This window comes from Lonchura striata, chromosome 5 (genome assembly GCF_050655825.1).
Source record: "Lonchura striata isolate lonStrDom1 chromosome 5, ASM5065582v1, whole genome shotgun sequence".
NCBI lineage: Eukaryota > Metazoa > Chordata > Aves > Passeriformes > Estrildidae > Lonchura > Lonchura striata.
In genome coordinates this window covers 28367663-28391563 of record NC_140707.1, presented here as the reverse complement: position 1 = coordinate 28391563, position 23901 = coordinate 28367663, and the positions used below count along the sequence as shown (strand labels likewise).

The 23901-nt window shown below is 36.5% G+C and overlaps 1 protein-coding gene across 1 annotated transcript in view; it reads left to right on the top strand.

Annotated features, from left to right (window-relative positions):
• The first annotated feature begins 1717 nt into the window (after positions 1-1717).
• MUC2 (mucin 2, oligomeric mucus/gel-forming) overlaps positions 1718-23901 on the top strand; it is a 60219-nt gene continuing 38035 nt past the window's right edge. The window contains 23 exon segments of the mRNA XM_085582383.1: positions 1718-5788; positions 7372-7636; positions 10076-10190; positions 10349-10439; positions 10832-10941; positions 11170-11386; positions 11828-11953; positions 12601-12718; positions 13048-13186; positions 13685-13795; positions 14790-14859; positions 15222-15359; positions 15894-16058; positions 16627-16721; positions 17610-17740; positions 18388-18639; positions 19539-19591; positions 19846-19955; positions 20363-20514; positions 20953-21091; positions 21651-21761; positions 22063-22242; positions 23221-23460. Of these exon segments, the coding sequence (XP_085438509.1) occupies positions 5719-5788; positions 7372-7636; positions 10076-10190; positions 10349-10439; positions 10832-10941; positions 11170-11386; positions 11828-11953; positions 12601-12718; positions 13048-13186; positions 13685-13795; positions 14790-14859; positions 15222-15359; positions 15894-16058; positions 16627-16721; positions 17610-17740; positions 18388-18639; positions 19539-19591; positions 19846-19955; positions 20363-20514; positions 20953-21091; positions 21651-21761; positions 22063-22242; positions 23221-23460 (3198 nt within the window). The 5' untranslated portion in view covers positions 1718-5718.

The following is a 23901-nucleotide window of genomic DNA, read 5'->3' as shown; positions in this document are numbered from 1 at the left end:
CAAGTTTTGCATGCACAGCATATTATACCAGCAGAATTCTAGTATTTGGTGGTAAGAAGAGGAAGACTAAAGGTTCTTAGCAATTCTTGCTTCAAATGATCTCAGCTGTTCATAATGACCTGTGGAACCATCACTGTACCTTTACTATGCTTAGAATATTGTTTATCTCAGCTATTTGATATTAACTCTTAAACTTATGAAAATCTGTCCCTTCAGTAGAGCTGTTGACTACAGGCCATAAACCAAGCCATTCCATTAAAAGTTGGGGAAAAATGGGAAAAGTTTAATCTATCAGCCAAGTGACTAGGCTGGCCATGCTGGAAAATACAAGAATATACTGTGTTGAGCAGTAATATTTGAAGTGTCTTTCATAAATTCTTGACTGAAAGCTAAAAAATAACTCATAGCAAATGTTGACTTGGAGACAATATTGATGTGCTGCTGCAAAAAGGAAAGAGAGAGTGAAGGGCTTGCTCTCCAATTTTTTGTGACAGTAAGTCTGATTTCCTATATAAAAATATTAAGTAAATGCAAATTTACTTTATTTCCACCTTCAATGTCAATAGGAATTTTGAGACAAGGAGGTGGTAGAAAGTATTAGTAGAGGAAATCTGCAATTAAAATAAATATGCTCACTTAGTTTCTTGTTCAAATTCTTGATATGTGAGCTCCATTGAGAGACCATGGGTTTAGGTACTCAAATTTTGTCTGGAATATCTTCTAGCATCTAAGTGAACTGTACTTTCAGAAAAAATCCTCCCCAGAGTACAGAGGAAAAAAAGTACATTTTGCCAATATTTTTTCCCCCCACCTTTTCCTACACAGAAAATAAAGGCTTTGGAAAATCCCACTCTCCTCAGGTAAAATTATGTGTTACCAGCATAAGGTATGTAAAGTGTGATTCCCTTGGTGCCTTTTTCATGCTATCTCTTCTTGACTCAGTCCATTTCGTTGTAAGTAAAACCCACAGATGCTTGAACAAAGGAGAACTGCTCTAATATTATTTTAAATTGTCAAGCATTTTTCCTTGTGTATTTATGTAGAAGCTGCTGTGCAGAGGCTTTTTGCAGACTAACATTTTCCAGAAGTTAACTGTTAGTAGGAAAGTGTACTAATTGAAGTTATTTCCTACATTCCTTCCTAATGTTCATTAATTGTGTGTCATGTGTTTATCCCCCCTTATACCTAACTGGAAGAGAAGGAAATGGTTTGCAACTTTAATCTTAGAGGATGAGCTGCTGACTTCCAAAGAAGGAAGTACTATGAGTGGAAAATGATGTTATTCTTAAAATTTCTATGCCAAACCACTTAAGGAAGGGCATGTAAAAACATTATACTGCAGCCAGCATCAGCAGATACCTTACAATATTGTATTTGTTGGAATGAAAAGTAATGCCCATAACCCAAAGTCTGCTCAAAGTTACAGTGATGAAATTGATTCTACATCAGTTTTACATCCATCTAAATGCTGGCTCCTTTTGTGTTGATAATTTTGGATTAATCTGTTGGCAGCATGCATGTCAAAATGAAATTCACCTCCATTACTTCTATGTCATTCCTTTAACACTTTCATGCACTGTTCAGCTTTCTGCTGCTAGTCTCTGTTGCTTGTTAAGTTTTTGTCAAGATGTGCTGTAGAGGGTTTAAATGCCTCAGTCAAGGAAATGCAGTGATTGTGTATGCTGCATCTCTGAATTCATAATTTGATTAGATTTTACCAGAGCTATTTTAGAATGGCTGCCAAGGGAGTTCCAGCAACCCGGTTCAGACAATCTCTGCTCTTGAAATAAAATCAGAGATGTGCTGTCCTATGGTCATGTGTAAGGCTATGTGTGCTCTGGTGAAATTCTGGCCAGTCGAAGAGTAGCAGAAAAAAATCCTATGGCCACTTCTGCAGAACAACTTTTACTGGTAGAATATTGCTGCTTGGTTTGGCAGCCTGTGATCAGCAAGTCAGGACTACAAAAGCAGATAGGGAAAAGACCTCAGTCACCAAGTGTAATTGTAGTTTTTGAGGTATTTGTATGGTGGTCAACCTGTGATTACTGTAGCAAGACTGCAATTAGATTTCTTCTTGATATGTAAACTGATAGAAACAGACCCCACATTCTTGAAAAAATGTTTGTTCTTCATAAAACAATAAATCAAATCAGGTCTCAGCAGAATTTTATCTTAAAGTTATATAAATGATACATATAGGCCCTTTTATTCTGCAGTATGATTCAGAATGAAGATAATCTTCCATGTAGATTCCCTTTTTAGCAACAACTATATTGGAAAATAAATTTACCCTGTAACTAAATGAACATTAAAGGTTAGCTATGCTGATGAAATTATTGGAAATAGTCTCATAAAAGTTTAAGGGTAGGGAAACAATGCAATGACATAACCATGACTCAAAATACATCTTTTATCTCTGCTTCTGCATCTGCTGCTATAACAAACACATTTGCCATGCAACCAACTTTTCTTTTTTATGCTTTGGATTTTAGCAGTGATTTTTGTAGCACTGGTGTTTGGGCTCCTAGGTCAGACATATAGTGAAAGCTTATGGGAAGTTGTACTGCTACTCATGGGCTCCAGGAACTTTTAAAATACCATCTCTGTTAATACTCAGCTGTGGAACTTAAACATTAAAATCCTTCTTCTTGTTGCTAGTTCTGTTGCCACTTGCACAGTGACAGCATGCAGAATTATAAGTAATATCTTTGGTAACAAAAACACCTGAACACCTGACCAATATGGGAAAGAGAAAGGTGACTTCTGATTAAGCTGACTAGAAGGAGGAATAGGACAAAGTTCCACAGAAAGGTCAGCTCAGGTATAGATAACTTATGTAAGCTTAGGGCAAAGATGGTAATGATACAGTGGAATTAACTTTGTTGCAAAATGATTAGTTAGTTCAGGTTGTCAAACAATTTATGGTAAATAAATTAATGCATACATACAGATGTTATCTGCGCATTACCAGTAAGGTTCTTTTGGGTTAAAATATATAGTCCAAAAACCTTTAAGGTAGCTGAACAAGAGATAAAATGGGCTATGCTGTCTAACTGAAAGATTGGTTATTTCTAAAAAAACATATAAAACAGATGGTAGACAGGATCATTACCCTTCTGTCAATAAGGAAACAGAGACAGTATAGTTTAGGACACCTTCTAATGCTAGCAAAAGTACAAATACCTAGGACTTTTGGAGATAATAATCTGTATTTATTTCTCTTAAGATTATCACAGCCATGTAAGCTCCAGTGTGAATTCCGTAAGAGTGGTCTCAGTTCTTAAAGACATGTTGATGTCCCTTACTCTCCAGTTAGGGATGTCGCAGCAAGCCACACATATGTCAGAAGAAGGGACAATGGGAAGCTGGTCACTCTGAGGAGCAAAGACTGCAGAAGGAGAATTGTCCTGTGTAACTTCACAGCTCAAGAAGGAATCATGCTTCTTGTACAGGCAGGACAAAACTGCAGTAGAGCAAATCAGTCTACAAAATTTAGAGGTGCTTATCTAAAAATAGCTCTTCTACTACACAGAATATATTAGTATTATAAAAATACCAGCAGATTGAACTGAGGGATGGTGCAACTGTAGTTGAGGGATTATTATCTTTCCATTCACAAGAAATGAATGAGGCTGATTCCACTGAGATCTAGAAGTTTTATGGCAAAGAAATTTGAATGGAAAATATGCAAGTTTCCAACTTACACCTGTCAGCATACACATCCAGTTTAATCTAAAAAGGGGTCAGATTTGCTGTGTACATGGAGTTGCTGTTGCAGTTTGCAAAGACTGTTATAGGAATTAAGTAATGGAAACCCTTTTTCTTCTGAGGTTATACTTCTAGCCAGGAGACTACCTAGAAAATGGAGAGGAAAAGAAAATCTCAAAAAACAGTCCTTTGGGAGTCTCCTAAGTATTTTTAGAAAACTCTTCTGAACTAAGAGTTTTGGTGGCATAAAACACAGAAAATGCCAAGTGGGGAGATGTCTCTGAGATATCATAAGAAATTAAGTCTGGTAAAGCAACCACTGAGGAAAGATGTCTGTAGACCATGTTTTTGCTTTGTTTTTTATGTATGGTTAGTTCTAACTGGTTATTACTGCATTTATTTTTATTGTCCAAGAAGGAAATTAAAGTTATATTCTTCCAGTGATAGATTCATGACGGATAAAAGGGTTCCTACTTAATTTCAGTCAGGATTGTTGAGTGATAAACTATGTATGGGTAAGAGAAGCACAAATTTGTATTCTCAAATAGAGAAAGGAGAAAATCTAAAACCTTTTGAAATGTATTGAGGGAAAACAGGAAGATGTTCAGATATAGTCTAGGCTATAGTTCAGATAAAATTGTTAAATAAAAAAATAGCAGCTAAAAATATGCTTTAATGATAAGAGAGTATTTCCAGTTGACTAGAGCAGTCAAAAGGACTAAGTATAAAGTTTTCTTGATGTTTTGAAAAATATAAAAGTTGTACTTGCAATATGATCAATGAAAGTAAGAAATACTTTAAATAATCAAGATGATTACAGATTTCTGGTCACTGCATTGAAAATTTTTTGATAAAGAAATGTGGAGACTGGAAGCAGATGTGTTACAAGATGTCTTGAAGGAAGTGTGCTCTACCTCAAGGAGCCTGTGTTTTGTCTTCTGGAGAGAGTTGCAGAAAGAACTTCTAAAAAGAACTTCTCATCACAAAATAATGTGCATGTGGAAGTCCTGTATTTCTGAAACAACATTCTGAACTGGTTCCTGGTTCTGTTTTCTGCTTTCTTCTTCTCCCAAGGAACCTCCCATCTTTCTCTGCACAAAGCAGAGCTGACCCTATAGCTTTTGTAGGATCTGATGTGGGACAGTAGACTGCAATTTTGTCATTTATGGAGAAAGTAAGCCAGAATGAGCAAGAATGTTTAGGAGAATTAAGAACAGCAATGTTTTTCCATTTTCCCTTCTTCTTTTTACTTTTTCTTTAAAGCTTAGTATTATGTGAGAATCCCTACAACTTTGATGGACATTCTGTTACACCATGATAAGGTTTGAAAGAGGACATCTTCTACTGTAAAATCCTTGAACCTACTGTGTCACCCAGTCTCAATTTTGTTTTGGGCAAAATATGCAGTATGGGCAGTATTTTGGTTTAGACGTTCCCAAAGCTGTAAAATTAAAGAAATCAAATAAGTGGATGCAAAATAATCTTACAACACTTGATTTGCCATTTTATTTGTAAGGATTATTGTTAATTACAAAGTGCATCACAAGCATCACTTAATTTTTATAGAAATCACCTTATGTGATGATGAAAAATGAAAAATTCTTTGGTTTTGAAGCCTTTATTTTAGGGTCTCACCTTAAAATTTCGTCAAGGTGTTTCTTTGCTCAGCCACCCCAAGTTCATTATTTGTTATGGGAGTTACTGAAGGTTAAACTTGGTGTGAGCGTTTGAAGGATTTAAAAGCACAGCATCCTGTAGATGAAATAGAGCAATAAAAAATTACATGATTACTGAATCAATATTATAGTTTCCTGTATGCTGAATTCCTTCATTTATGGCGAAAAATGATTGTCTGTTTACTTCTTATCTTCTGCAAATATCACCCCTGTTTTTTCACCCCTCCTCTTGGCTCCTCCCTTTGAATTCCCCTGTGACAGAATCAATTGCCCCAGTCGGTATTATAAAAAGCTGAGGTTCCAGTGGAGCTCCCATTCACCCACCTTAGCCACCATGGGGCTAAGAGCGGCCAGCCTCCTCCTCCTCTGGCTGGCTCTTTCTTCTGCTAATGAAATAAAAAAAGGTAAACTCTAGAGATTAAGTGGTAGCAGATTGCCTCCTGGAAAAGAAGAAGAGAGTTTAAAAATCGTTGTGGTGCTAGAAGGAGGCAGTGCATTTAAATAATGCTCTGGAGTTTTAGGATGTCTTAAATTGCTTAAGCTTTCAAATACTGAGGCTGCATTGCTTAGAAAAAATTGGTAGATCCTGCTTTCTTTGGTGAGATTAGTGCCTATCTCTACTGCATTGATTTCTAGTTTGATGTGCTTGGAAAATATTTTCAGTGTTGCTTTTCTTTCCATGCATTGAGTCTATACCAGGTATGACAAGAAAGGAACTCTAAGGCAAAAATGCAACTGGCAGAAAGGAACTGTAGGACTTTGAGAAGTTAATTGTTAAAGCAATGAAGGAAGTGGATGATTGTTGGAACATCATAAATTGTTCCTCAAAAATGAATATAATAACATTGAAAACAGCTTATTTCGTCATTTAGGACATTTTTAAATCTTTTGCAAAAGCTCTAACTTACTGTATTTGCTATCAAATTTGAAGGGATGGAATGGAGCACTTGTACTGAAAACTGCTTTTTAGAGGAATAGGTGATTAGTTATATTCAGTGATCAGGTTTGGGCTATTGATCTTGGTCTGCTGTGTTTTGAACTCAGCAATGGGAGGAAAGTTTTATCTTGCATTTGGTCTTCCAGCTGTAAACTCTGGGTGGATCTCTGTGCAGCCTTCCTTCAGGGGAAGGAAGTGTTCCACCTTGGCTGGATGTATATGGTATGATTGGTACCATCAAAATACAGTAACCTAGAGGTCCTCTTAGCAGTTTTGCTTTCTCATGTTTTATGCTACAAGAAAATCTTGTGAAATGTTAAGATTCCTAAGGATGCTCAGCTTTTATGATTTGCCCCTAATCTACAGTACCTAGAGATTGATCAGATATTGTTGCTAATTTATATTTTTGTTGGTATGGATAGCAGGGAAAGGAATAAATAATCTTGATACTTCGGTATTGCAAAAACTTCTTTTTTTCCTCTCCTACCATGGCTATTTTCTGACCTATCTTCTGAAAAAATCCTGTCTTGCAGTAATAGAAATCACTACTGCTTTTAGGAAAAGAAATAATTCCCTGAAATCTTGTGCACAAGCCCTTTCATAACCTTGAGACTATTAGCCTTCCAGAGTTGGTAGTACTTTCTTGGTTTTCTCCCTGTTTTGTTTCTAGTACATGTTGCACCAGGGAAGAAGATAGTTCTTGGAAAAATTTAATACTGTGATTCAGAATAAAATAATATGCTTGGCACAGAAGCCAAGTTAGTGGTCAGTATTAAGCCTCCTCACTTGTTGCAGATAAGTTTCATCATCTCATTGAGGATTAAAGAATATACCCTGGTGTCAGAATTATTTATTAACGTCTTATTCTAATTTTGAAATTTCTGTATTTTCTGCTGACCTGGTAGATACTTGATCCCACTTGAAATCTGTGCAATCACTGCAAACATAATTGCAGATGGTTCCTACTGTAAAATGGAACACTTAGCATTTTTCACACTGGATTGTTTCTTGCACTTCTTTTCATCTCTATTTCTTTTTCATCACTAACAGGAAGGACAAGAAGCCATGGCCACTATGTCTGCAGCACTTGGGGAAACAACCATTTCAAAACTTTTGATGGAGACATCTACCAATTCCCTGGCGTTTGCGAGTATAATTTTGTTTCTGACTGCCGAGAGGCTTACAAGGAATTCTCTGTCCACATCCAGCGTGCTCTCAACAGCAATGGCCATCCTGAGATCCAGTATATTCTGGTGAAAATCAAGGATATAATGGTCTACCTCAAACCCAACCTGGTTGTGGTGGATGGGCGGATGTAAGTTCCTTTACTATAATGGTATTCAAAGAAATGTGCTGGGAAGATAAAAGCAGGATTTATTCTTTACACAACTGCCTGTGTACTATTACAGTTAATGCTGCAAAGCATTTCTACAGACAAACAAATAAGCAAAAAAGCCTTTTGAAATTAAGCACTAAAATTGCTTTGGGGAGGGGCTTTAGTACTAATTGTTATTTCTACACTGGCATAAGGGATTAATTAAATACAAGTCAGGAACAGGTTTGAGTGAATTGTTCTTCCAGTTATACAGAAAATAGTGCAGCTCATGAGCCAGATTTTTCACTAGCTTAAAATGATGTAGCTTCATTTTTTTAATGGCAACATCTTGAGTTTACCTTAGCAGATGGTCTAGCAAATCCTTGAAAAGGAAATGTATTTCTCTGGGATATTTTCCTCTTATTTTCTGACAGAAGAGAGGTAGTTTTTTTTCTGATCTTCATAAATATTTTTTAAAGATCTGACAGCCATTCCTCAGGGGGTTTTAACAGATATAACACACGTCAAAATTCACACTAATTTATCTGTGGTACTATGTACTTTTTCAGACTAAGCAGTGTTATTTTTCTCCTCCTATAACACTATTACACAAGAAACTAATCTGATACCATTACTGATGCTAAGTAGTGTCTTAACCTAGTCTTTCCTATGATTAGCTTATCCTTGTAGTGTGTGCCTTTATATTCTGAAGCAAGTGAGGCAACTCATGAGTTAATTAGTATGTTTTAGCACAATTGAAAAAAAGAGAATTTTTAAATTGTCATTGGAGAACTCGGTTTTGCCCAGAAATCAGCTTTTGCTCTAAAGTTTGGAAGCCACTACAATGAAAATATGTTCAAGGATTGAAAGTAACATTCAGTTTTCCAAAGATCATACTAGAATGCATCATAAAATGACAGAAAGTTACAAAACATACATTATTGGCTCAAGTTGGAAAAGCTCTTTATTGTATACTCAAGCCTTAAAAAGAACTTAATGAAAAACTAGTTAGAAATACTTTTAAAACTGTTTCTCTCAAACAGAACCATTTTTGTCTTAGATAGGCTTTTTTTTGTCATAAAACAACATATCCCTGCCAAACTGGCTTTTACTACTTGAAGAATTTTTTTTTGGTAGAACTTAATTTTCCATATTGCTCCTGAAATAATAAATTTTCTATTGCCATGTAAAATAGCATTTCACAGTGCTGAAATGAAAACTGGAAAGTAGAAAAGTGTATGGATTAGCCTTCAGGTACCTGATCCACTGATTCATTGAATGTTCCACTATTAGAAAAAAACAGAAATATTCTGTGCTGTGATACCTAAAAGCTGAGACGGAGACGATGTCCAGCATTTTATGCTTCCCCTCAAGAAATATAATCCCTCAAGACTTCGTTGTTTATTGATGAACAATGCAGTCAAAAGCAGAAATAATGATCTCCAAGTTTGCATCTAGATGTGTAAGTCAATTGGGCAGGTTAAGAAATGCCTGAGGTAAACAGCTGTAAAAACCCCAGTGACAGAAAATCAGAAAATAAAATTCTCCTAGTCAAGAGACTAGTTAAGAGATGTGCATACACATGCATGAATCTTGATGGATAACAATTACATTGATAAATCTGTAGAAAATTAACCAGTTATTTTGACTGGATTCCAGTTTACATTCTGTTTGAGCAGACTCTAGTTCTCTGGATTTTATAGAATAAGACGGCCTGCCACAATTCTTTTTTTGCTGAATGAAATTCAGCAGTTCAGTTTATATGTAAGACAGACACGAATTGTTATCACACAAAAATATCTATGCTCATCCCTTTGCCAATTGTCTTCTGTCACCACTAACAAGCTCAGGTCCTGTTCACTTAAAACTAAGCAACTGACTACTGAAAGAGCTACTGAATTCCTCTTAACATGCTCTTTTCTTTTCAAATTGTGTTGTCAGTCCCTGTAACTGCCTGTGAATTCTGAACTCTCTCTTAAGGAAGCAGTTCCTTGCAATGGAACATAAATTTTCTCTGAAATTATTATGAGGTATTTTGGTAAAGAAATGCTGTAAATTATGTTGTAGCTCCTTTCATTGATGTAAATTATTAGTGAATGTTTGAATATCCTCTGTTAATACCACAATGATGATGATTTTTCTTTGATTAATTTGAAGACATCTGACATTTTGGGGTTTTTTAAGTTAAAGAGCCTGAAGTGTTGGGTATTTTTTTCCTCTGATATTGCTTTGCCTTTTAAATGACTTTTTGCAATGAGTTATTGTCCCGAGTGTCAGAGAGAGAAGACTTTATGCCTCATTAAAACAAGGCACCCTGTGCAGTTAGGATGAGGTAGTCAGACTAGTTTCTCTATTCCTTGGGGTATTTGGCTTATTATAGACATTTATGTCAACCCTTATGTTTCTTAACTAATGCAAAGTCTGTGATTTTCTTCTTAGTGTGAAGACACCGTACTACACCTCTGGTGTCCTCATTGAGAGCAATGAAATTTACACCAAGATTTATGCCAAATTAGGCTTGATTCTGATGTGGAACCAGCAGGATGCCCTGATGGTATGTATGATCAAAGTATTTTTAATTGGTATTTCCTGGGTTTCCTGAGATATTTCTCCATCTCAGCAGGAAAAAAAAAATAAAGGGGGGGAAAAAGAAAGGAAAAAAAAAAAAAAGATAGTTCTTTTATGTTTTTCCTTTGTCTTTTCATTATTTAGGTGGAGCTGGACAACAAATTTAATAACCATACCTGTGGTCTCTGTGGGGATTACAATGGCATTCAAATCTACAATGAGTTCATCAAGGGAGGTGCGTCATCTCACCATACTGACAGTTATCTGTGGAGATAGGCTGACAAGCCCTGTGCATAGAAACATTACAGGAGTGCAAATTTTACTTGAGAGGCTTCTGTGATTGCTCCAGACTAAGCATTAAGTTCCAGTGTTGCTGCATTCCTGGAATTCCTACATTCTTTTATTCTGTTCTAGATTAATATTTTTGCTCTTTACTAGCTTTCTTTTCCTGTTTCCTCTTTACATTTTAAAGCACAGTTAGACATGATTTAGAGCAAGTACCTGTGTCTAACAGGCATATTTATTACCATAGTAACTGCTTCCCTTGATCAGGAGAGTTCCAGGAATCAGGTGTTCCTTGTCAATTTTTGGGGCTCAGCAAGTTCTCTTTCTATTTTTTTCTCATAGATGCAAGCTACAACTCAATTACATATGGGAATATGCAGAAGATCAGCAAACCCAATGCCAAATGTGAAGATCCAGATGAAACGCAGGCTCTTCCAAGCTGTAATGAGCATGTAAGTATTTCTTGTGATGAACTTTCTTGACATGGGCACATGGAGACATCCTTGCGCACCAGGGAGTTAGTTGTGAGGAGCTGGGAGGACTGTCCCTTCCAGGATACATGGTTACTTTTCCCTAGCTGTTCAAAAGACAACAATTTTTTTTTTGTTTTGTAAAATAAGAAATGTCCAGAAGCTCAGATACCTGTAAATCCCTTAAACATTATTCCTCTTCCTCCTCAGCGTGACGAGTGTCAGAGGTTGCTGACTTCCCCTGCGTTTGCTGATTGTCGGCTGCGTCTTAATTTGGAAATGTACATCCAAGCCTGCATGCAGGACAAGTGTGCCTGTAATGGGAAGGACGACTCCTTCTGCCTCTGCAGCACCATCTCCGAGTATTCCCGCCAGTGCTCGCACGCAGGCGGCCGCCCAGGAGAATGGAGGACACAGAACTTCTGCCGTAAGCAGCTACACAAATTTTACAAAGATCCAAATGTCTCATGCATGTAGCACCATGAAATTTAAATTCATTACTTCTTTACGAAGCTGTTGGGATGCATTATAAATTTCATATCGGTAGTGCTAAAAATAGTATGATCTTTCTGTTTTCTTTTTTCTATTACTTTTACTATTAAGAAATATTTTTCAGCAAATCCTGTTCCCATTAAAAAACCTGAGATTTGATGCTGGAATAATGGGAATAATTTGAGCTATTTGAAACGAAAAGAAGTAAATATAAAAACCAGGGAAAGGAGTTCAGATTTAGATAAACATGCTTTACATGTGGAGTCTGGCTTGAGACACCACTGACTTGAAGGGAGTAGGGGGTATGATCTGTGGTTTCTCAGGAATGATGGATGTAACACTCAAGTAACTCCTGGTGTCTTTCTTATTCTTTCAGCCAAAACCTGTCCTGCTACCATGGTCTATAGAGAAAGCAGCTCACCATGCATGGATACTTGCTCACACTTGCAAATCAGCAGCCTTTGTGAGGAGCACTACATGGATGGCTGTTTCTGCCCTGAAGGCAAGTGTTATTCTAGCTGTAGCATCTGGGACAAAAGCAAGATTCCTGGCTAAGGAAGTCATACAAAAGTGCTACATTTAGTCAAATTACACCTTAGAAAAGAGTAGTGCTACTTATCATTTTCCCCCTAGAGGAAAATAACTGTAAAATTTTATAAGGAGGTAATAATTGATTAATTAATAAATTATTTTATAGTTCAAACATATTAACACAGTGACTGGTAATAGATCTGATTTTTAATTCTCAACAAGTGAATTTTTGATACTATATAGTAAATCATGCTTTTTAGGTTGAATAGTTCTGAGACAATGGACATCATTCACCCAGAGTGGCAGTGAGGGACAGTGAGTGAAATTCTCAGGTGAAAATCTGAACCTTAGGAAAGAAGATTATAGTGATGGTCTTATCACAAAGATTGTTCTTATATGCTTGCAATAACCTTTTTATCTGTGTAGTTATATAAATTAACAGACTTGGATTTTCAAAGCTAAATAAAAGTGCTTTCCATCTGTCATATATTACAAAAAATAGAGCCAGTATTGTTCAAAGTTTAGATAATCTCAGCCTGTGTGGCAAATTGGAGTATTTCCTCTGTGCAAATTGCTTATTTGAAAAAGAGTGTAAATAGTTAATGTTGTGTTTTATAGGAACTGTGTATGATGATATCAGTGAAAAAGGCTGCATCCCTGTTAGCCAGTGCCACTGCAAACATGGTGGAAAGGCATATGCACCTGGAGAAAGCATTTCCAAAGAATGTGAAGAATGGTAAGGATCCTGGTTGTTGTACACCTTTCTTTGAATGATTGTAAATGGGCCTGCATTTTTCAAATTTTTACTTGGCCATAGGAGATGTTCTGAAAACTCTCTGAATTTAATGTTTATGTTGCATGTCTACAGAACAAAATTTCTGGTAAGTTTCTATGGCATATGTCAGATTCTGTGGCATATGTCAGAGGGAAAATCTCAAGGAAATGGTTAAGGATACAGTTTTAAAACACCTGGGGATAACTTGCTGGTTGCCAGATATACAAATACTTTCAGTGCTCTCAGCTCCTGTAATAACTACAAGCATTTTTTGTATTGTCTGTTTATAGCACCTGTAATTCAGGCAGATGGACCTGCAAAGATCTACCCTGTCCAGGCACATGCTCAGTGCAAGGAGGTTCCCATTTTACCACCTTTGATGGGAAGAAATACACCTTCCATGGAGACTGCTACTATGTGTTGGCCAAGGTATGGTGTACAGTGGGGCTGTTCTCTGTGGGCTGATGTGTGTCATCTGGGAGTTATTGTTCTATTCCACTTCCATAGAGGGGAGAAGCCGAAATGCTGGAAGTTGTACTTTCAGGAAAATTCAGTATTTAGCTGTAATAACCCTAAGGGGAAGCTGGGGACTTATTGCAATGGGTGATTAACTCAGTGAGATAGAATATTGCCAATGCTGTCATTATCCAGTGGAGTCCTTTGTATATAAGAAATCAAAGAGTCTCAGGATTAGACGTTCTTGGCCACTTCTGTAATAGCTATTTCTAAGTCTGAGGGTCAAAGTAAGGTAGAGAAAAGAGGTAGGCAGCTGTTTCATTCATTGCTAAAATATCTGGTGTCTGTTCTAGAGAATGAGGAAAACCTTGTTGAGCTAGGAAAGTTACTGTAACAGATGAATTTGCTGTGGAAATCATCTCATGAGAGTTTTAATATGACTAATGGGCATTTCTTTCCTTATGATTTTAGGGTACTGCAAATGAGAGTTATGCTCTCCTGGCAGAGCTGGCTCCCTGTGGCTCCACAGACAAACAGACCTGCTTGAAGACTGTTGTACTGTTAGTGGATAACAAAAAGAATGTAAGTGCTGTTCTGTGGATTCTTCTAGATATGTTGAAAATTAACATATTTCCCTTAATGTGGGTGAATATTTTTTCTTCTGGAATCATTATTGTGGATAAGTAAGGAACCTTAGATAGGCTGATAAACAGCACAGGTTTCTGCCTCAAGAATTCAAAATAAACCTAAACTTAAGAAGGTATGAGATTCAAAACAATTGACATTTCCCCCTCTTTTTTCCTCTGCTCTGTGCAATATGTTTCTCACAGGATTCCAGAATGTCTGGAAGGAAGGGTACCTATTCTCCACCTCACAGTTTCTTTCTTCATTCCGATATAATTTTATAGTTCTACTTGAGTCTTTTTCAGAAGAAATCCTGTCTTTAAATGGTGATACAATCCAACCTTCTCAAATATTCACTTTAGCATTCTCTTTGTTTATGAGAATATATAGACTATCTCTATACATAATTTACATACATATATATATGATTTCCCTCACATATTTATGGACTTCCATGTCCTTGCCAATATTACTAAAATGTAAGAAAACCAAATCAAAACCCAATAGTTTTGTGTTTCTGTATGTAGAGTAGCATTTTTTGAGGAAGTTTAATAAACTGTTTTCTTACTATGTCAGAATCTTATCAACCATCACACAGAAGATGTAACACATGCTTTAATAAGGAATAAGAACTTCCTACAGTTCCTGAAGACCTAATGTTTTCTTCTACTTGTGGAAACCACAGTGCCCAATATAAAAGAGTTTTGCATTTCATTACTGCTATGAATTCTTGCAGGAAATGTAAGAAAAACACTGAATACCAAGACAAAACCTTAGGTGTAACCTATAGAGCTGGTGCCGTGTTCACTTTTCAGACAGACTTTTCCTTTCAAAAATTTGGAGTTCTAGACAGAGTCTAAATGTGTAAAATGTCTTTGCTGTAAATCTTCTTTGTATTGGTTTGTTTTTCTCAGTCCCTGGGACCTCACTGATTCCATTTGCTGTTACACAGGTGGTGGTTTTCAGATCGGATGGCAGCGTGCTCCTGAATGAGATGACAGTGAATGTGCCTCATGTGTCAAGTAAGGGACACCGCCTTGTATGTCAAGTGTCACACACCTGACTTCTCATGTAGGGGTGTATTTTTATAGAGGCAAAAGTGGAAGAGAGGTATTTAACACTTTGCAAACATGGCTACAAGGTGTGGGCATGCCCATTTGGTTCTGATCCTAGAGACCCTTCTTTATAAGTAATCAGCTTGTTAAGTTTGTAAGCACCAGCATCATATCTAATTGGCCAGTGATTTTTAAATGAAAAAAATATTAATTTGATCCTGGTCTCAGAGATTTCATGCTGGGTGATACATGAGAATCTAATATGAAATGTTTATTTTGGCAGCCTGCGTGTATTGTTTTATTACAACAGTTCATATTTTGTTTTTCAGGCAGCTTCTCAGTATTCAAGCCATCTTCCAACTACTTTATTGTACAAACTCCTTTTGGGCTTCAGATGCAGATCCAACTGTTTCGAGTCATGCAGCTGTTTGTGACTGTAGATCAATCAGTTAAAGGAAAAATTCAAGGCAAGTGTCTATGCAAATGTGGAGCAAAGTCATGTTATTTCACAGCTGAATAGTCATGTGTTCTTTATATGAGTGGTAACTCATGCTGGTTCTGGGAGAGAAAATGGAAAGGAAATTGACTCAAGCAAACTAGAAATGTGTTTTTATTTTTTGATAATAAAATGACCTATCACTCTGTTGCCAGTACATAGGTGTTTCTTAGAATATTCCTAACTTTTGTATTTAGTTTAATTTTAAACTATCCACAAAGCCAGTTTATGGTGTATTTTGTGGCTTCAATATCATCAGAAAGCATAAAAAATATGGGTTAGAGTAGTAATCTCTTGAAGCACAGATACCTTCATGAAAACTATTCTTGAAGATGTTGAAGATTTAAACCAGGACTTCTAAAACTTCAGTATTTATAGTATGCATTAAATTGATGTGGAATAGTCAGCTATTTCTAGTGTTTGTGATCAGTTGTCCTTTTCCTTTGTCCTTTCCATATGAGAATAAGTAATGCTTATGTGAGATTTTTGCCTTGTTCTCAAATAGGTCTTTGTGGAAACTTCAATGGAATGGAAGGTGATGACTTCAGAACAACCAGCGGGCTGATTGAGGCTACAGGATCTGCCTTTGCTAACACATGGAAAGCTCAGTCCACCTGCACAGACCAGGTAGAAAAGCTGGAAGACCCCTGCAGTCTCAGCATTGAAAGTGGTAAGCACATTAATAAGTCAGATGGTTGGCTTCTGCCAGGATGAGCAGTGTCTGCTGTGTGTTACTGCAACAGGCGTGTAAAGGTTGTAGTGGGGCACTGAAGATTTTAACAAGAATGTAAAATTAATAATTAATATCTGCAAGTATGTATAGATACAAACACTTCATCAAACTGAAGTGAAAATTTAAGGGGTGATTGTAAAAGAATCCTAAGGTAGAAGAATGGGAAAACAGTCATTAATTTGTATTATCTGCAAAGACAGCTTGTATTTCCTATCATTATCTATTCTTATGTTTAATTTAGCTTTATGGTCCCCAAATGGAAAGAGCTGTCACAATTCCATGTGTAGAAATTGCAAAAGTTTGATTTCAGTTTTTGATTTTATGATGGCATATCTCTGAATCAGGGCTTAGAAGTACATGTGTGGTGATTGCATGTAGTTTCTCCACTCCCCAGAATGCACACAGTTCTCTCATTTGTATTTCTGCACTGCATTTATGTGACAGCACAACTAGGCATGGCACAAGGAAGATAAGGAAACGTTATGAATTTCTCTTTTTTTTTCAGCAAATTATGCTGAGCATTGGTGTTCTTTGCTGAAAAACCCAAAGGGTCCTTTTGCAAGATGTCACTCAGCTGTTGATCCTTCAGAATACTATAAGGTATTGTAATTTTGCATTCTTTTAGTACTGCATTATTTCAGATGGTTAACTGTAGACACTTATCATTGTTTGAACATTTGAGACATCAGTAACTTGTCCATAAGAGATGCTGAAGTTTTTGCATTCACTGGTTCAAGCAACATAGCATCCAAAGTATCTCTCTCATATGATGAGATCCTTATGGACTGCTGCTGAATAAAAATGTAAACTTATTTTGCCTTTTTACTTTTTTGACACATTTATTGGCTTGGTTATTTGGATTGAAAAGAAGACTCAAGAGTTGCAGATGTACATAGTTTAAGTTTAGAAACATTAGTTTCTATAAAGTGGGAAGAAAAATTCCAACCATATATTTGTTGGAATGTAGCATCAAATCATTTTCATGCCAGAATGTACATGAATTCTTTTTCCCCATGCTCATCTCTGTTGAGCAGTAATGGAAGATCACCTGAGGAAAAGGAATTCTAAAATCATTGCTTATGCTTAGAAGTAAGTATGAGCTCAAAAGTTGTAAAGGTCTTTGTAGATCTGGTTAATATTTTGCCTTTATTATTCTAGTTTTTGTGGATCTCTGAATTTCTAATTAGTAACTGGGAACAAATTGTATCAATATCCTTTGAAAAATATGTTCTTAGGAGGCTAAATACTTTTTAAAGGTTCAAGAGGCTTGCCTTAGGTTAGAATAAGCATCCAAATATTTTCATTTTGTATGAAATGAAGCAGCACTTTAACTCCCTGGTCTTTGTCCGTTCCTTTCATTGTTCTCTGGTCATAGGAATTAATACAAAGAACATCAGGAAAAACAGACAGAACTTTTTGTAGCAATCAAGTTGTAATTTCCCATTGATCTACTGTGGACTTATTGACTATTTTGTTCTTTTTTTTCAGAAATGTAAATATGACACCTGCCTCTGTGAAGACAATGAAGAATGTTTGTGTGCTGCCCTGTCCTCTTACTCAAGAGCCTGTGCTTTCAAAGGGGTCATACTGGGAGGCTGGAGAAAGAGTGTCTGCAGTAAGTAGTGGAACAGTAATCCCTGTGGAAATAATTAACCATGAGAAATAAGCAGGCTCTCTCTGAATTTGGTTGTCAGTGATCTATCCCACTGTTAAGGGATTTAGAAATGTCTAATGGACCAAAAAGAGGCAATGCTGGTAATGTTTACTAATTCATGTTATTTTCTTCATATGTAAATTGAATTTTTTATACCTAAAAGTAGAAAGCAATATTTTTAACTTTCATCTTCTTTCCCCAGTCTAGCTAATATAATTCCATTTACTAATGGAATCCCAGCCATCAGGGCTTTTACTGTGCATTTGCTTATCAGTGTCTTTGTTTCTGATCCTCCTTGCTTTATATCAACAGTTCAGTGTATTTGAGACTAGCAGTTTATTATATTGCGCTCTCTATTTGATTATCAGTATGTGAAACAAATAGGGCTATGAAAGTAGAAACTATTAGTAGCAGTTAAAAGTAAGTCTTCAACTGGTAAAGTTAGGTTAGTGTTACTTGTGACTTCTGATATTTTTGTGCTTTAATAAGATCTAAGGGAATGTTTTTATCACTACATTTGGCACAGCCAAAGAAACCAAAATGGAGATGTCAAGGCCAAATTACCCATCCTGCATCTTTTACTTATCAGTTTGGCTTTTCCCCTGCAGGCAGTGAAGCGTCTTCTTGCCCAGGAAATCAAGTCTTCCTTTACAACCTTACAATGTGCCAGCAAACCTGTCGCTCCCTTGCTGATGGTGAAAAGTATTGCTTGCAAGACTTTGCTCCTGTGGACGGCTGTGGCTGCCCACCCAATACATACTTGGATAACCAGGATAACTGTGTGCCCATCTCCCAGTGCCCATGTTATTACAAGGGATCATACCTGGAATCTGGGGAATATTTCACAAAAGATGGAGAACGCTGGTATGTTTTATTTTGGCTTCTTGTTTGTGGGGAAAAAGTCCTTTAAAGATTGCTTGTTAGGTGTAATGTGATTAGATTTTTTTTTGGTACTTTAATGAGTGTCTGTAATGCATTTCATGACCTCTTGATGCTGAGCAAAGCATTATTCTATTGCAATGCAATTTATACATAATTGAGAAGTGCAGCTTGCTTTGGAGGTGTGAGTATTGGCCTTCATAGACAAATGTTATTCTGAAGCTGAAGTGTTAATAAGGCTTTGTTAAGCAGAATGGTGAAAGGAAGATAAAAGGCCAGCTATGTGTTATGTTTGCTTTTCTAGCACACACAGTTTGCTTGTGTTTTCCACTGGAGGAAAGTCCCCTTGATATATATTCATTGTAAAATAGGCTTTTGAAAACAACATTCATGATTCTGTTATATTTTCCCATGATCTCTGGCAACAGTTTGCTGTCTGAGTCGTCAGTGCAAACTGTGAAATGCCTTCTCTCATTCAGCAGAAGAAGCATATAGGTCAACAAATTTGCAGCATATAAATTCAATAGTCATGAAAATACACTGTGTATACAAATGGAGACTTTGATTTAAATTACCATTATTATCTGTGTCATTACTATCTAATTCCCGAGTTGCCATAAAACATAGTATTAAAGATTATAATAGAGGAGCTGTCATTCCTTAAAACATAACCTTTCTGTGCATTATGCCTAAAATCTTGCTACACTTTTTCTCCAACAGAAAAATTCATGCATGTGATTCAATAGAATTGGCCTTGAAATTTCAGTAGAAATTATGCAGGCTATCTTTAATAAATACTCTCAAATGTATATAAACAAGTCCTTAGACTCGAAGATATTGAGCTTGCTTTTTTTTTTTAATTTCTACTTACTTCACTTTTCTAGTGTTTGCCGAAATGCAAAGATCCAGTGCACTTCAGTGAAAATAAGAATGAAAAGTAAGTGACATTCTATAAACTAAACTAGAATAAAATCCATAGTCAACCTCCCAACCCAAACCTACATCCCTTTTGAATTCTCTGTTGTTTTGCGTGTTTTTTTCTTTTTATGTAAAACAGTAACACATTTTCACTTTATTCTCTCTTCACTGAGCCCATTTTTTTCATAAGGATAGACTGAGATTTCTGTCTGAGAAACTACCACCTTTCACTAACATTTATTTTGCCTTGATTGATCTAAACCAACAATTCAGGTGAAAAAGAATGTTCTTCTAGCAAGACATACTTTGACTGCAATGCATCCTCGAAGTGGACTTCACAAACACCTCTACAGCTTAGCTGTCATACTCCTCAAACTGATCATGTATGTATTCAGGTTTTCTTTGTGCCTTGCTTTCTTTTTTCTGTATTCTTTACATGACATGGTGCTACACAGCAAATACTGTTGTAACTAGCAGTTTATTTATCTTTGGTTTAATCTACCCTTTTTTCCCCTACCATGATATTAATCTGTTGCCATTTTCACAATGGTTTCCTTCTCCTCTTTACTGTGGCTTCAGTAGAGCCATAATTTCTAAGCAGAAAAAGAATTTGAGTTCTTAGACAATCAAAAAAGAAAAGACAAACATTAGAAACCTAGAAAAAAAGAACCTTATAAAACTAATCAATATTAGACTGTATGATGTTAAATGCAGTTTTTAAAGAGTGAAGAAGTGGAATTAAGATGCAGTGCTTTGACATAAGGTAACCATTTCTCCTTATATTCCTTAGTTCCAGACAGAGTGTGTCTCAGGCTGTGTGTGCCCTGAAGGTCTATATGATGATGGCAGAGGGGGCTGTGTTGAACAAAACGATTGCCCGTGCATTCACAACAATGAGTGGTATTCTTCTGGAGACAAGATAAAAGTGGACTGCAACACCTGGTGGGTTATAAGTGAATACTCTCTTCTAGAATATATTCTATGCAATATGTTCATAGTCATATCTAGGCTTATGTACTACAGTAGCTGCAAAAGCTGGAATTATCATCCTTAATTTTCAGGAATACTTATTGCTATCTCAGAAAATACAGATTCTGCTGGCAGTATGGGGGTGGTAGTTACCTCTGCTTTCAGTGGGCATCTCTTGTTGGAAAAACTCACTCATTTTTAAAAAAAAATGCTATCAGATCTAAAGATTGTAGCTCAACAGAGTAAAAATCATGTTATAAGCTTAAAAACAGGCTTAAAAATGGAAGTTGAGGTTTGGATATTTTGTTCAGTATTACATTATATCAGGCAGTTACTTGTTTTGTTCTGCAGTTTTTAAAACCAAAACCTCTTCATGAAATCTGAAAATCCAACTTCTCTGCTCTCTTCTAGCACCTGCCAGAAAGGGGTTTGGAAATGCACTGATGACATTTGCTATGGGACTTGCATGATATATGGAAGTGGCCATTATAACACTTTTGATGGGAAATTCTATGACTTTGATGGGAGCTGTGAATATGTGGCTACTCAGGTAATGCTCATAATGAGGGCTGAAAAGGAATTTGATTGCCTTGAAAATCTACTTTCCTCTTCGGTTTTATCATTCCTAATTGCCTGTCATCATTGTTCCCAAGGGGTTCACACATTCTGCCAGGATAAATTGTGTATTTTCAGTGCAGGCAAACTGTGTGAATATGGTTTTTTGTTTTTTTTTTTTCAGATATAGATATCATAAATGACATGTAACAGAACTATGTTACAGTGAGAGCTAATTATAATTTGTGAAATAAATCCAAATTCTAAGCTTAGAAACTTGAACATTTTATTTAAATATATATTCCTCACTTTGTTTTATTGTCCCACTCTTTTTCCAAGGCTGAGACTGTGTAGACTGTTTATATGTATGCATGGAAGTATGCATATATGGCTATGCATCTGTAAAAAGATATGTGTGTAGGATCTCAAATTTGAAGGAGCAGTAACTATTTATACACTGTGAAGATTTAAATGACTGCAATTCTTATGAGATTGAACTACAATGAAATAGTCTACCTAATTTTCTCATGTTCTTTTTTTTTCTTTTTCAATAGGACTTCTGTGGTGACAAAAATTCCAGTGGCTCGTTCAGTATCATCACAGAGAATGTCCCTTGTGGAACTACAGGAGTCACCTGCTCAAAGGCTATCAAAATGTTCCTAGGGGTGAGTGATGACAGTCAGTACATATTAGTAATCAAGCATTACCAAAAGTGTAATGCTCTAAAGTCATGCCCCTAAAAGAAGCTGTAACAAGCATTAGAGTCCCTATCAAATTATTCTGTAAAGGTGTAGGTTCTCAAGTGATGAAAACTCTCTCAAACAGAAGTACTACACTCCCTGCCATCTTGGGAGTCATCCCAGAGTTTGAGCTACTGGCTTCAGAATGAGTTTCATTGTTACAAGTGCCTAATATTTTGTCTTATCATAGAAGTTAGTATTACAATAGTTCTCTTTTATCTTTTAGAAAACTGAATTAAAATTGGAGAACAAAGAGTACAAAGAAATTCAGCGAGATGTTGGTGATGATGTGCAGTATTGGAACAGGACAGTTGGCCTGTACCTGGTTATTGAGGCTAGCAATGGTGTGATGCTGATCTGGGACAAAAAGACTACCGTTTTCATCAAGCTGAGCCCTGATTACAAGGTTAGTGCCTGTCTGTCTTCTTCTGAAGTAGTATTGTGAATAGACAAGAAAACAAATGTTCTTTTATTCTGACTCCATGTCTAATTCCTATATCCTCTGTGCACTCATGGTTAGCTTGCATTATTACTGTCATAGCTTGCAGAAGTGCTTCTGGGGTTTCTTACAATATATCACAATGCATTGCACAGGATGCATAGGATGCTATTCCAATAGACCCAAACATCTCAGGCAATACTCTTCAGTTTGTGAGTACTGATAGCCAATCATCCAAAATAATTTAGGGGATGTGGATTGACTGCACATGTGCTTGGAAATTTATATGTAATCTCAGCCCTGTTAAAACCAAACTCCCTATGCAATGTATGGCCATGGTTCTGTTTCCTGAAATTCAGCATGCTGAATTGGAGAATATTGAGGCATTGTAGAAACAGTGACACACTGTTACTTGAGGGGATTGGTGGACCTTAAATAACACTACCAAAAATTCACCATTGAGGGCAGATTGATACATTTTCTTCCAAGAAAAATGGGTCCCTGTAATTTCTTTTCCACTAATTAAGAAATTGTGATCATTATATTAGAAACTTTTAAGAAAAACTGCTTTGAGCAGAAATTAATTACCTCAGGATTGTGTTAATAAATGATTTAAGATAAATTGAGAATGGAGAATAAATAATTCTTCCCAGCTGTAAGAGGCATGGGCACCCTTTAATGTTTTAAGTTGGATATGGAGACAGAGATATGGAAATACAGTTGATAGAAATTATTTCAAGGAGGGAAAACATGGCAGCTGACAAATTTGCTGAGGAGAGACAAATAAAAATTTAGTTTTTGAACAAATTATTTGACAGTAAAGAAGAAAGTCATCATTTACGCAGACAGTAATTTGTCGTTTTCATGTCAATGTTTTGCTCTTACTTTATCAGAGACTGTTTCTCATTTCCATGGTATACTTAAAAACTCAATTTTCTTTTCCAGGGCAAAGTGTGTGGTCTGTGTGGCAACTTTGATGACAAGGCAAACAATGACTTTACAACAAGGAGTGGACTGCTGGACAGTAATCCTCTGAATTTTGGAAATTCCTGGAAACAATCTCCCATGTGCCCAGATGTCACACAAGAGATTAAGCCCTGTGATCTGAAACCACACCGGAAGTCCTGGGCAGAGAAAGAATGCAGTATCATCCAGAGCGAAGTCTTCAAAATTTGTCACTCCAAGGTTTGTAGAAGACAATACGTGATGAGACAGCACAGTGCATTTCTGATAATGCAGAACCAAAAAGACCATCAGAAATGAATGAAGAGGTGGTTAAATGGATTGATATCTTCAATTAAGTCTTCAGTACAGCTACAGGTGTCAGAACATTTCATGAGGCCTTAGTCAAAGTAGTCTGAGTCTCTATGGGTCTGTGTCAGTGGTGGTGGTGGCAGCCCCAGCTGTACAAACCCATATTCATCACCACAGTTTCACTGCTACTACTCTGCAAGTTAGCTTCAGAAATGTATCCTGAACAGGTCTGTGTTTGCCGCAGTTGCTCCATCTCTTGTTGAGAGACAGTATTACAAGTACTGAAGGACCTTACAATCATCAGATCCATCTCTTGAGGGAAATTCATACTAAACATGAAAGGTGTCTGTTGAAGAGGCTACTACTTCTTGT